General features: G+C 39.0%; 1 protein-coding gene across 1 annotated transcript; it reads left to right on the plus strand.

The window, feature by feature from the left end:
* Positions 1 to 7,765: 7,765 nt before the first annotated feature.
* LOC132796530 (gamma-butyrobetaine dioxygenase) lies at positions 7,766 to 10,702 on the plus strand. The gene is made up of 2 exons (XM_060807731.1): positions 7,766 to 8,766; positions 9,898 to 10,702. Exons 1-2 carry the CDS (start codon positions 7,862 to 7,864, stop codon positions 10,217 to 10,219), a joined length of 1,227 nt encoding a protein of 408 aa, XP_060663714.1. The 5' UTR covers positions 7,766 to 7,861; the 3' UTR covers positions 10,220 to 10,702.
* Positions 10,703 to 15,199: the final 4,497 nt, after the last annotated feature.

The raw sequence follows: 15,199 nt of genomic DNA on the forward strand, positions 1-15,199 counted from the left end.
CGTCTGTTGTGTGAGTGAGCGAGTCTTCGCGCGCGCGTGTGTGTGTGTGTGTGTAGTGAGAAAAGTGCAATCGAAATCCCAGGAAAGTCATTCTCGTGAGTCAGGCTATACATATTCGTATATGTGTGTGTGTGTGAGTGTGTGTATGCATGTGCGTGTGTGTGTGATCCATCATTCAGTGGCTAAACAAACAAAGGCAACGAGAGCAACAAAGAGAGCAGCATCTAGAGCAACTTGGACGTTAATTTGCCGTCGCCGTCGTCGTCGTCGCTGAAAATAAAAATTAATATATGCCGCAACACGTTTTCACTTCCCCAAAAGAGACAGAGCGAGAGCGAGAGAGAGAGAGAGAGAGAGTTATAGAATTGAAATAGAGTGAAAGAGAGGCGAGTGTTTGTTGATTTTAAGAGGTAAAGAGTGGAAAGGTGGAGCAGGGGAGGGGAAGGTGGAGAGCAGAAGAGTTACGCAGCTTCAGTTTTGAAAATAGTTTCCGCTGAAAAGCAAAAGAACTTGCCACGCATCCACGACAACAACAACAACAGCAACAACACAATAGCCAATCGAACCCCTTCCTTCTCCTTCTCCTTCTCCCCCCTCTTATTGCATGACTCAGCAATGGGCACGCCCACTAATTACGTGTAGTGCGAACAGCGGGCGGGCAACAAAGAAGTTAATTTGATTTGTATTCCTGCCACTTGCCTGCCACTGTAAAGTAAATGCATTAAGGATGCACTCCCTCTCTATCTCTCTCTCTCTCTTCCTCTCTCTTTTATCACTATCTCTCCTTTCACTACCTTTTGGCAAGTTTCATGCTTCGCTTTGCCAAACCACTTCGCTGGCAACTAGAAGAAGTGCAAGTGTCATTTTAAATCCAAAGCGAATGCCAGAAAAAAAAAACAAACATAAAATAAATCGAAGCTGAAACTATTCACTGCACGAAAAAGAAGAAGTAGATAAAGAAGAAGAGGAAGTGAAAAAGGAAGAGGAATAACAACAACTTCAGATGCAGTCGTGTGTCTATCACGTCCATCACTTCCTGACATTGTAGTCTTCATTTGAGCACCAAATGAACTCGCTCCTGCACTTGAAGTATTTACCGCAGGGCAAACTATTTCTTTGTCTGATCATCTACTCCTTATACATACATATATATATATATAGAATATATATACTCTATAGTACTACATACTTTAGCTGATTACTAGAATTGACTTGTAAGCACTCGCTTTAATAGCATGTTCAGCAAGTAGTCGCTAACGATACTTTATTTGCAAATCTGTTCATCTCAATGCAAGTCTGGGTTTTTTTATATTACTATCTGAAAAGTGGCAAATTATATAGTACATAGTCAGATTTATTGCAATTTCTCATAGTTTCTTTATTTAACTACAACTGTGAACTTTGAAATAGCAGTGCTAACGACATACTATTATCAACACAACTTCCAGACAGCATAATGTCTTTAATGTTTATTAATTAAATTTTTGCATTTTGGCTAATTCAATATTTTAATATAATATGGATAATAACAAAAGAAATTGGGTGCTCACTTGTATACCAAATTTCTTAGAACTCTATTACATTTATTGCTTGTCACCTATTTAGTGTTTTGGAAAAATGCAATAAAAACATATTTCAAAATATCGAATTCATTTTGTGTTCAATTTAAGCTCAATCAATAAATATAGGCAAAGAAATTAGTTTATATAGTATAGTATAGTATAGTATAGTATAGTATAGTATAGTATAGTATAGTATAGTATAGTATAGTATAGTATAGTATAGTATAGTATAGTATAGTATAGTATAGTATAGTATAGTATAGTATAGTATAGTATAGTATAGTATAGTATAGTATAGTATAGTATAGTATAGTATAGTATAGTATAGTATAGTATAGTATAGTATAGTATAGTATAGTATAGTATAGTATAGTATAGTATAGTATAGTATAGTATAGTATAGTATAGTATAGTATAGTATAGTATAGTATAGTATAGTATAGTATAGTATAGTATAGTATAGTATAGTATAGTATAGTATAGTATAGTATAGTATAGTATAGTATAGTATAGTATAGTATAGTATAGTATAGTATAGTATAGTATAGTATAGTATAGTATAGTATAGTATAGTATAGTATAGTATAGTATAGTATAGTATAGTATAGTATAGTATAGTATAGTATAGTATAGTATAGTATAGTATAGTATAGTATAGTATAGTATAGTATAGTATAGTATAGTATAGTATAGTATAGTATAGTATAGTATAGTATAGTATAGTATAGTATAGTATAGTATAGTATAGTATAGTATAGTATAGTATAGTATAGTATAGTATAGTATAGTATAGTATAGTATAGTATAGTATAGTATAGTATAGTATAGTATAGTATAGTATAGTATAGTATAGTATAGTATAGTATAGTATAGTATAGTATAGTATAGTATAGTATAGTATAGTATAGTATAGTATAGTATAGTATAGTATAGTATAGTATAGTATAGTATAGTATAGTATAGTATAGTATAGTATAGTATAGTATAGTATAGTATAGTATAGTATAGTATAGTATAGTATAGTATAGTATAGTATAGTATAGTATAGTATAGTATAGTATAGTATAGTATAGTATAGTATAGTATAGTATAGTATAGTATAGTATAGTATAGTATAGTATAGTATAGTATAGTATAGTATAGTATAGTATAGTATAGTATAGTATAGTATAGTATAGTATAGTATAGTATAGTATAGTATAGTATAGTATAGTATAGTATAGTATAGTATAGTATAGTATAGTATAGTATAGTATAGTATAGTATAGTATAGTATAGTATAGTATAGTATAGTATAGTATAGTATAGTATAGTATAGTATAGTATAGTATAGTATATAGTATAACATAGTTTTATTATGTTTTTACGAAGCATGTTTATAACTATAACTGCGATTATTTACAACCATGACTATGATTTTAGTCTTATATCATTTTTATAAAAACCTTTAAACACTTTTCTTAAATTTAGTTGGCAGGTAAGGAAGCTTGAAGACTGAGTCTGAGTGTGAGTGTGAAACTGCTTAAGAATAAGATATAACGATATCCGAGCGAACTGTAAACAAAGCACAAACAGCTGGAAGAGTGTCACACGAAATGAGCTGTCGACGTCGTCGTCGTCGTCGTCGTCCTCGCAGGATGTTTAGACGTGGCTTACGGCAAGCTTGCGACAAGGAGAGAAGAGAAGAGAGGAAAGGAAAGGAATGGGAGCAGTGAAAAGGGCAACAACGATGAGACTAGACAACGCGACGAGACAATGTGCAAACTATGCACAACAGCACAGCATTGCAGGCACAGTGGGGCAAATGCAATTGCCGAGTGCTTGGCGCTTGCTGCGAACATTTCAATCGAATGCGAAATAATTTCTTAAGAGTCTCGCTTTGGGTGAAAGTGTGAATCTGTTGAGTTGTTGATCGAAAATCAAAGGATGCATTCGCTTGACTGCCCTTGCCTCTTGTATGTGGAACGTGTGAACTTAACTCAAGAGTCGTTTCCCCCTCGCTCGCTCGCTTCTTCTTTCTCTATCTCTTTAGCTGTCTCTAGCGATTTGAACGCATTGTGCAATGAATTGCATTTCGTTTTTGTTGCAGTTGCCGCATTCGTAATGAAGACAAGTTCCTGCCGAAAAAAAGAACATGAGACGACATGGGAATGGAACGGAATGGAGCGGAATGGAACGGATCAGGTCCATGTTTGTTTGTTTTTGTGTGTTTGCCAGCTTGTCTAACTGTTTGCCAACTGTCTGGGCCAGCAAACAGGCCAGGCAATAAAATAAGCAACAAAATGAAATGAAATGAAATGGCTGCAGACATTGGCATCTTGGAGACTTGCCACCAGTTCTCCTTCCCTTTCTCTCTACCGCTCTCTCTCTCTCTCTCTCTGCTTGCAGGTGCAGCGAGGATATGAAGCTAGTTGAAGCCCAAGGACTGTTGTTGTGGGCGCATCTTCAGTTCAGTTCAGTTCAGTTCAGTTGAGTTTTGGGTTTCTTTCTATTTTTCTCGCCTGTCGCAAATAGTAAAAATATTTACCAATAGACATTGGCGTTGACGTTGGCTGGCGATGCTGATGCTGATGCTGACTCAACTATCCCACTCAATCTGCAGCCCTCTCTCTCTCTCTCTCTCGTTGTGTGTAGCTGTCTCTTTCAGTCTCTTGACAGCTAACGAGTGGCCTTTGAGCGGCACGTTCGTGTTTAGACTCTTAACACATTTTTCGGTTCGCTTTCATTTCGACTCAAGTGCAATCAGCACAAGGAGATGGACAGCAGGACAACAAACGGGTCGCGGACACTCTGCTTCTTGGGTTAGGATGCGACGGGATGCGATGCGATGGGATGTGGCTGCCTCTACGTGGCACGTAGCACGTTGTCTCGCCCAGACAGTTTACAAACACAAGACACAACGCAACTGAATACTGAGGAAGCGGTTTAGGGAATGGAATGGGAAGGGAAAGGAAGGGAATGAAAAGAAGAAAGCTTTCACTTGACTGTGCGTCGTCCTGCGACGGCTTCCTGCGTCCTTCCTTCCGTTGGGTCTTCAAGATAAAAACTAGTGGATCAGCAGCACTTAATTACATGAAACGAAAACTGTTAACATTTCGGGCAAAGGATATTGAAGGGAAGCAGGGGCGGGGCTGTTGCCTCAGCTTGATGCAAACCGGATTAGAAGGGGGTCTAAGTGGCCAGGCCATTGTTATGGCCTAGGCTCATAAAAGCATTGAGTGATAGCATGTGACATGATAATCATCGTCAGCACAACAGACAGAGATAGGCTAAGACACAGACAGAGAGAGAGAGAGAGAGAGAGAGAGAGAGAGAGAGAGAGAGAGTTAAACGTTGATGCGTGCAGTCATCAAATTTACGGGGCGTGGCCGGAAGTGTTAATTGACCTAATTGCTGCCTGAGCGATTGAAAAGTGCAAATGTAATCTGGCATAAATAAGTATTGCAATATTTATGCGACAGTCAGCAAGCTAAAGAGAGAGAGAGAGAGCGAGGGAGGGAGAGAGGGAGAGCAATGTACTCAGTGACCCACAAAGCCAATGGCCAAAATGGTTGAGAGGGAGTTGAAGAGAGAGAGAGTTGAGGCTGCAGATGGAGTCGGAGTCGGAGTTGAAACCGTTGCTGAAGCTCTGCGTTCGCAAGTTGTATAATCTGATGCGATTTTGCGATTTGTAAAGCGAACAAACAGAGAGAAGCCGCTTTTAAAAATGCAACAACAGCAAGCACCGATGTGTATGGGGGGTGGGGTGGGTTGGAGATGGAGATGGAGAAGGAGCAACAGCAGCAGCCGCATCAGGCAACTGCCATAAAAGGAGCTAAAGTACAAATCGTTGTCACATGTGAGCCGCATTTTTATGGCCGCCGGCTTGGGAATTTCTGCTTGTGCCGCCTCCTGCTGCTGCTGTTGTTGCTGCTGTTGCTGCTGCCCCTTCTCCCCAGCCCACCCCTTGTGCTTGTTGCTGTGGCATCAGGAATTTATTGTGCACGCTGTAAATGGTCAGGAGCAGGCAGAGTTTTGGGCATCCCATCTTCAATTCAGTTGCAGTTGCAGCCTCACACAGCTCAACCAACAGCGTCCTGTTGCCACAAGCCGCAAGCTGCTGTTGCTCCCATTCAAATGCGCAACAGGTCAACCTGCAACTTGCAACTCCAGCAACTCCAGCAACAACTGAGGCTGAAGGCGCTGCAATTTTTATTGCTTTCACAAGAATCGCTCGAGTTGAGGCCCTTAAAAGGCCACTCGCGGAATGCATCTCGGGGACATTGCGGCTGCGTCTTGCAACATTGCAGCACAGCTGTGGCACAGCGAGTTCGAGGGGAGCGCAAGATGATTCAATTGATTGATTGATTGATTGATTGATCGCCTACCATTGCCTCCACCTTCTGTGCGCCAGTTCACAATGCCCAACGACAAACGACAATGCTTCAAAGCATCATCAGCAAGCAGCAGATAAGCGACTCCCCCCCCCACTTGCCACTTGCCCCGCTTGCCCCACGTCGCTGTTTGTTGTCGCTGTCGCTGACGTTGAAGTCGCGTCTGCTGTGCCTCCAATGTTATCAGCAAAACAGCTTGAGAATAACATACTTACTCTATATATAGTATAGAGATCTCGTGACGTGAGCAAACTCAGTTCCATGCCATTGTTGATGAATCCATTATTCGAATGGTTCACAAACAGAGCACCAAAGGAACTACTTACTCCCACCTTCACCTCCGCCTCCAAAAGTAAACTGTATGCATCAATACTTCTTACACAATGTCTGGAAATTTGAGTGGATTACTTGCAACCTGTGAGTTAATTAACAGCTGGCGGAGTAACAAATACTTTTCAAATAAATTGCTTAGTGAGAATTTGAATTTGAATCTAGAATTTCAAATATTATAAAGTACAACATCATAATCTCAACAATAGAAAGTGTCAGCACTTTGAATTAGCTAAGATAGTTTTATTAATATAATATTTATAGTGAGAAACTCATTTGGCAATAAGCAAATTATACATACAATATTATTATAATACAATATCATAATTAAGTACCTTTTTTTAATTTATAGATTTATTAGTAAATGAACCAATACAGAACTAAAACAAAGTACCATAACAACATATTGTAGAGAACTTATAGTTTAAGTTAGTAGAAATTATATTTCTACACAACTTGTATGCAAATATAATATATTCGGACTAACAGAGCGTGAATAATTCCTCGATAATAAAGAACTTTGGAAACATTGATTGATATTGTTATTTTAGTTCAAGTTCTAATTGATTTACGGATAAATAACATTTGCGTTGACAATGCTAGGAGTAAATTAATTATTGTCGAGCCAAAATTGCATATTTGAATAAATGAATTCAATTGGAAATTTTTTAAAATCAAGTATTCATTTATAATAACAAGTTTTATCGAAGAAAGTTTAGTTTTTTAAGCGGTTGCTGTATTATCTTTAAAAGACAACGTTTTTGTTTTTGTTATCTCTGAATTATGCTTAGATAAAGCAGAAAGTAGAACTAGTTCTTTATTGAATGAGTGTTCATTAGCATCAAGTTGCGTCGCACAGTGGTTCGTTGCATTACTTAATACATAAATACAATTTTTTCTTAAATTTGAAAACATAAATAAAATAATCCTTTAAGATTTCCCACTTGCAAAGGTTATATTTTTTCTTAATCTTATCATTAAAAAAAAAAAATATAATAATTTCGGTTTATAAATAAGTCAAAACTAAATTATCTTTAAAGATTCTGTCGTCAAGAAGAATACAATTTATTTATTGCTAACAATTCTACATAATTTTGACTTAAATTATTAATTAATGATTTTTGGCCTACACACAATTTGTTGAAAATACAAATTTAAATTGTTTAGACTATCTTTGATTTTAGCTGTACTTGAAATTAATCTATTAAATCATTTGGTAGTGATGCATTTATGTAATTGTTATAAAAATCAGTTATGTGTCTTAAATAAATTTAACTTGAAATTAGATTTTCGGTGCAACTTAATAGAACTTGTGCCACTGTGCGACACTCAAATAAAGTGAACAATCGTCGACTGATTAGCAAAAAGCAACAACAAAAGCTCAGCATCCAGATGCGAGTTATGAGCTGGCAGGCAAAGTCCAAACATTGATAAGAGGCAGAAGAGGCAGGTTGAGAAGATGACGATTTCACTTTCGAACCTTTTGCACATTGCTCTCGGCATTTGGAATCTGTCGCTCGATTGCTGCGGTCGATCGCTGCGTTCGTTGACGGAACTCGAAACTCGACTCGACTTGACTTGATTCTGATTGCTGTGATGTGGCCACAGCGTGTGCAACGTGCCCTGGGGCAAGTGGCTCCTTCGCTGGTACGTCGACTGAGCGCACGCATCGTGGATGAACTGTACATCGAGGTGAAGCCACGTGAAGCTGCCAAGCCGGCTCTCACCTTTCCTGGCATTTGGTTGCGTGACAATTGCCGCTGTGCCTCGTGTTTCCACGAGAGCTCGCAGTCGCGTCGCCTCGACTGGGACAACTTCGATGCCTCGGTGCGTCCGCTGGCGTTGCATGTGGATGCCAACTCGCAGCAGTTGCACGTTCGCTGGAGCGATGCACACGAGAGCAGCTACAAACTGGACTGGCTGCAGCGACGCAGCTTCGCTGGCGACAAGCAACAGGAATACCTCAATGGGTTCTACCGGCCACGTCCCTCACACTGGGCTGGCAAACAATTCGATTCAATTGCCCAGCGCTTTCACTACGATCAAGTGATGTCCGAGGATGCGGCACTGCAGCAGTGGCTCCAAGCTCTGGCCATCTATGGTGTGGCGCTGCTCAGCGGAGCGCCACTCGACGAGGGCGTCGTGCGTCGCCTCGCTGAACGCGTTGGCTTCATTCGACGCACAACCTACGGCGAGGAGTTCATCGTCCAAGCCAAGCCGGGGGCACAGAACTATGCGTATTTGTCGCTGCCACTGCCACTGCACACAGATCTGCCGTACTACGAGTACAAGCCCAGCGTGAACATCTTGCACTGTGTGGTGCAGACGAAGTCGCAGGGCGGCAGCAATCTGCTGGTGGATGCCTTTCACATTGCCGATCGTCTGAAGCGAGAGCATCCCGCGGACTTTGAGCTGCTCAGCAGCATCGATGTCGACTGGAATGATATTGGCAGCGAGGATGGACGCGAGTTTCACAACATTTGGCGAGCGCCCATCATCTGGTAAGTGCAGAGAACATCTATTGGGATATCTTACTTAGCGGTCACAATTATTTCGCTTGCCAATTTTACCGAAATGTGAACAAACTCGAAGATGTCGAGCTAGAAGCCACAGAAATAGTAATGCTGCTTCATTTGATGTAATTTCGCTTAGCGACCAACTTTATCTCGCTTAGCGGTCACACTCAAAAATTATGAAACTTGTGAAAAAAGAGTAAAGCAATAACAGAAATAGTAATGCTGCTTGATTAAATATCTTTTGGCTAAGCCACCACCATTATATCGCTTAGCGGTCACAAGCAAATATATAGAGAGTGCAGAGAACATCTATTGGCATATCTGGCTTAGCGGCCACAACTATCTGGCTTAGCCGTTGCACGCAGGTCTGCACAAACTTGAAAAAATAGAGCTAGAAGATACAGAAATGGTTATGCTGCCCCACTTAATATTTTTTCACTTAGCGGCCATCATTATCTCGCTTAGTGGTCACAGTCAAAAATGATTCAACTTGTAGAAAAACAGTGAAACAACCACAGAAATTGTAATGCTGCCTAACACCTTTTGGCTTATTCACCACCATTATCTCGCTTAGCGGTCACAAGCAAATATGTGGACATTTAAAAAAGAAATTATAGAGGCCACAGAAATGGTTTTACTGATTTATTGGAAGACTTTTCGCCGAGTGGTAAACAGTACCACACTTAGCCTTTACAAACAAAGATGAAAAAACTTGTAGAAATAGTTGAGAAGTAGTTAAACAGTTTTATTTGCAGTTATTCGTATTTTGCTTAGTTGCCATTTCAATTTCGCTCAATAGTCAAACAAAATGGCGATTAAAACTTTAAGAATGAGAATAGAAACACACAAAAATTAAACAACAATTAACAATTTTTTGCTCAACGTTCTTCGTTTAGGAAGATTTCACTTAACGGCCACACTAAATTGAATACAAAATGTGCTTAGCTACATAGATAACAGTTACTTTAAAACGACAACTTAAAGAAATGCATAAAATGGACAGTAAATCTTGGTTCAGCTTAGCAGCCAAATTTATTCGGTTGAGGTCGCTAAGCGAGATATGGAAATGTATTGATTCTACATCCGACTTGTCTAATCTTTTTCGCTTTTCGACAGCTTGGATGCCTCTGGCGAGTACACGCGGATCAATCATAGCGTGCCACAGCGCGACAGCCACTTCAATGCACCGTTGGAGAAGGTGTTGCCCTGGTACAAGGCGTACGCTCGCTTTGTGAGCATGGCCCAGAAGGATGCGCATTCGTTCAAGACGCAGCCGGGCGATGTGCTCACCTTCAACAATCTGCGGCTGCTGCATGGACGCACTGGCTACGATGACAGCGAGGACAATTCGCGTTACATTGTTGGCGCCTATCTCGATTGGGACATTATCTATTCGCGTCTGCGTGTGCTCAAGAAGCGTCTGAATGTTGCCAACTGAGTTCCACACCCTTCTCCCCGCCCCCTCCCCTCTCTTCCTCCCTCTCGCCATCGCTGCTGCCGCTAAAGCAGCTCATCCTCTGCTTAAATGCGCTAATAAAAGTCAGCGACATATTTTCCAAGCCATTTGCGGTGAGCTCATTTGAATAGTTGCCCAAACTCAGCATGCTGCTTGCAACTTGCCACTTGCCACTTGGCACATATGCCAGCCACGCCCCTTGCCGCCCACTGCCCTGGCTCATAGCCTACCTAATTCCCCATGCTGCGTTCTGACTTAGCCCAATAACCAAAACACCAAAAAAAACACAGAGCTTGCAAACGGGTGACACTTTCACATACCCGGCATTACATTTTTTTTTTAACATACTATGCTGTAAATATAATACTGAATATCATATGCATGACAATATTTGAGAGTGGTTAAATAGCTATAGAAGTAATAAATAGTCTTGTAATTAATAAGTTAAATATATATTATATTTTCGGCTACTAATTATTAATAAAACTATATTAAATAAACAAATAATAAATAAATGTGTTAGCTCTATAGTTTCTGTCTTATAAGTAATATATATATGATATACATATATATTTTAATAAAACAAAAAGTTCATGTTTGACTTTAGTTTTATATGGAAACATATGTTATACATATATAAAAAAAGAACCAAAAAAAAGAAACATTCCCATTTAACTTTCCACATTAAAGAATAATTCAATTTCATATGCAAACTACGATTTTAAAATATTTATTACAAGCGCCATTCGCTATCTGATTAAAAAAGAAATGAATTTTTTTACTTATTTACTATATTCATTCTATATAAAAACAATCTATTAAGCTAACTTTCGTATTTTACACAATTGTAGTAAGCTTAAATGGATGATATATTTAGATATTTAGAAAGATATCAATAATATTGATTGATAATGATTTCGTATTGTAATCAAATTCGCTAAGACTAGATTTAAAATATTTAAAATATAATATATAATATTAATATATTACATTTTCGAAATCAGCTTTATAGGCATGTGTTTTTTTTTTTGATTATTGCCAGCCAATAATCCAAATTCCATATTCCAGATTGATATCCATATATTCCTTATCCATTTTCAGATTGCTCTCAACTTTGTTGTTGACTTTTTGGGATGCCTGTAAGCATTCGGGATGCCGGGTATAGAAATCCACAAAAATGCGACGTCGTCATTGGCAGTTAAAGCAGCTCAAGCGCGAAAATGAAAAGTTGTAAAAAATCATGATGATCCTGGGCGCGTTGTTGCGGATTATTAGCGTCAGGAAGCTGACAAATCGCTTGTGAAGATGATTGACAGCAACGTCGCGTTGCCTTGCTCTAAAGGATGTGTTGTTGTTGCTGTTGCTGTTGCTGGTGTCGCCAATTGGCCAAGGCTTCACCACACTGTCCCCCTCTAGCACTCCCTCTCTTAGGTCTCTCCTTGCTCACCGTGGCAATGATGACGACAACACGACAACGACATCCGCATTCGGTAAACATGCAAATTCGCCTGGCTCCTAAAGTGTCAAATATTGTCAAGTTGTAACGTCACTCACGGAAGTACCTGGCATAGCACTCAACAACTTGACGCCCCACTTCTCCCTCTCCCTCTCCCTTTCTTCTTTCCCCTTTCCACTCTTTTATGCCACACTCAACACACTAGACGGCATTCAAGTTTGGAGTGCATTAACCTTTAGCAAATGCCGTTAATCGCTTAACACTCGCGCATTGCTAAGGAAATTCCCCCAATCTCAATTCTCCATTCACCATTCTCAATCCCCAAATCCAGACCGCAATGAATCCCAGTGCTTGAGGCCTCATATGAATGCTGCTGCCTCGACTGAAGCGAGGCGAACTTTCTATGCCAATTTCTTTTGAATATTTTATAGGGCTCCATTATGCCTACTTATGTCTTGTTATAGTAATAAAATAAAATTTAAAAAGTGAGCTCAGAGCTCGGGACAGCAGCAGCAGGCAAAACAGCCAACAGCCTGAGGGCGACCCTTCAAAATCGTTAAGAAAAATGCGAATGCGAATGCGAAGTGAGTACGAAACGTCTACAGTAGCAGTTGAATAAGACGAACAATAACTGGAAGTGGAAATGGAAGTGGAAATAGAAGTACAACTTTATGTGGATGTGGATGTGAGTTCTTCAGGAGTAGGAAACGTTGTAAAAAGAACTCTGGCAAGCAGCAGCCTTAGCACCGACAGCTCTGAGGTCTGAAAACATTTTTCAACAACAGCAGTTACAACAATAATAACAGCAACATCAACAACAACAACAATTTAAACGCCAAAGGAGTGAGAGCAAAAGTGAAGCAACAAAGCTGAGACCCCAGGGAATGCGGGAAGCTTCAAGACTCCTGAAATTTTCTAGTGAAAACGGGCAACTCGACTCTTTTAGAGGTGCAGAGCTACCTCGCCTCGAAAGCGTGTTATTATAGAGTAAGCATGGATAATTAACTATAACTCATATTTACTTACTTCATATTTATTCTCACTAAACTCTTTTTTTAACTAAAAGTGTTTTTGCTGTATATCAATTATAGTTTTCTAAATTTTAAATTTTATAATTGCAAAGCATTGACAATAGTATTGTACAAATTAAAATAATAATAACTTTTTTCTGTGCTTATTAATCACTCAACCCAAACGGCAATTCCAACATTTTTCTACCATAGTTGACGCAATTGTATCACAGAAATATAACTTCACTTTTATGACATTAAATTGAGAGAAATTTGTTATTTAGATTTTTTTCATAAACATTTATTTATAGCATAAACATTTTTCTCAGTTTTTGCCTAAGGTTTATTTCAAGCTAAGCGAATGGCTAAACATTTGTAGAATAGACATACATATAAAATATAGTTAAATAAAAATGCTTTAAGTGAGTGTGTATTAAAATTTCACCAAGAAAGAGTCTTATATATTTTTAAATATTGCAATATTAAAAGAAATACATTCATCTAAATTCACAGTTTAGTATGAATTGATACTAAGATCCAAGGTCTAATAATGTAAAAAAGAAATGAAAGAAAACTTTTTTATGTAGATTGAGCCGAATTCGGTAACTTAGTACTATAATAAAACATTGAAATTAAAAATTTGCGCCTTTGGGATAGGCAATGTTTTTTTTCATTTCAGTAATATGACCGAACACTAAACTTTAAAAATTAATACATGCAAATTTTGATAGAACATTATTAAAATATTGTATTAGGAATACAGAGAAATATAAATATATTTAAATAATGATAATTAATATTGAATATGCATAGAAACTAGCATGATTTATGATTAGTGGATTTCAATTATATACAATAAATGCACCTATTAGGAACAATAGAATTTGTGTTTCTAAACATAAATAAATTAGTGTCAAGCACATTATTAGAACCTTCAATTCATGCACATTCATATTAACTATTATGAGAGACTGAAATCCCCAAAGAACAGAAAAGTGAACTTTAAATAATATTTAAGTATATTCAAAACTTATATCATTGCATTACAAACATGATTTATGAAATAATATTGGATAAATCTCATCGGCATTTCTTTTTATTAAAAGTTTTTAATGTTTAACATTTAATGAAACTTTCAAAAATTTGCTGCTGAAAATGTGAAAAATCACTTTTTGCACATGCCACATACTACTCCATGTAAAGATTCTTTGTGGCGTCCCAAGAACTATGCCACAAAATGTGGCCACAGTCATCTGCAAGCGGTCAAATGCAGAGCGATGTGCGTTGCATACTTTTGGGTGATCGACGATAGAAATGATTTGACTAGCGAAAGCGTGGCAAATGAATGCAGAGATTAAGCGAGTGCAACAGAATGTTGCTTCGGTGGCATGCAACAAGGAAAAGCAGTAGCAGCAGCATCAGCTTCCGGGCAGCGGGCAGCTCATCCTGTGCTCCCCGAGTACGCATCATGACGCCCAGACGGAAAGCGTAAAACTTCCTTCGCACAGACAGAGAGAGAGAGATGGAGAAAGGAGAAAGGAGAGAGAGAGAGAGAGAGAGAAGGCAAAGAGCGAGTGCAAAATGAAAAGTCTATAAAAAAGTTTACTTTTTTTAATACTTTTCGCATTTATATGTAATAAAAATCTTGTAAAATGCGCCTTTTTTTGCACTTCACAATGAGGAAGAGTGTGTGTTAGTGTGTGTGTGTGCGACTGGGTGTGTGTGTGTGTGTGAATACAGCATTCAGGGTTCAGTGCAAAATTCTGTTATACTCGAGTGCCGCTGGCAACAACAACTATGACTCGACTCGAGTCGAGTCTCGGGCAACTTTCTGTGTGCTGTAACATTTTGCAACAGCAGCAGCAGCAGCAACGGAGGCAGCAACAACAACTTGTGGCAGGCAGCACTTGAATTCCGAACAACGTAATTCCAACGTCCTCCAATGGATCCAGCGAGTGATGACGATGCCAATGCCAATGCCAATGCCTATAACGAGGACGCTGACGCTGTCGATGACGATGACGAGGATGCTTCTCAGCCAGAGCTAAGCAGCTCCTGAGGGGCAGAGCACAACAACAAAAAAGAGAAAAAAAAGTATAGAAAAGAATAAGGAGAAAAGGGTCTGGCAACTGGTTGGGACAGGGCAGGACAGTCGGGGATTGCGGTCGCAGACTGAGCACAACAGAAACAACATTATTGAAGCAGAAAAGGTTTAATGCGGCTTAAGCTTCTTCCCCTCCTTCCCTTCCCATTCCCATTCCCACCCTTGCTTGGCGTTGGCAATGGAAACGCCAATCGGCATTGGTTTCAGGTTTGCTTTTTGGGCTTTGGTTTCTGGTTTCTGGTTTTGGCCATCGCATTTCTAGCCATGGCAACCCGGGCAAGCGGAAGCACTGCAAATCGGTTGCTTGGTTGCTCGGTTGCAGTGTGGCATGCTTTCAAGCTGCCACAAATCCAGGATGCCTGGCCTGCGTCTGATTGGCCAGCTAATCCTGT

This window comes from Drosophila nasuta, chromosome X (genome assembly GCF_023558535.2).
Source record: "Drosophila nasuta strain 15112-1781.00 chromosome X, ASM2355853v1, whole genome shotgun sequence".
In the NCBI taxonomy this organism is placed as follows: domain Eukaryota; kingdom Metazoa; phylum Arthropoda; class Insecta; order Diptera; family Drosophilidae; genus Drosophila; species Drosophila nasuta.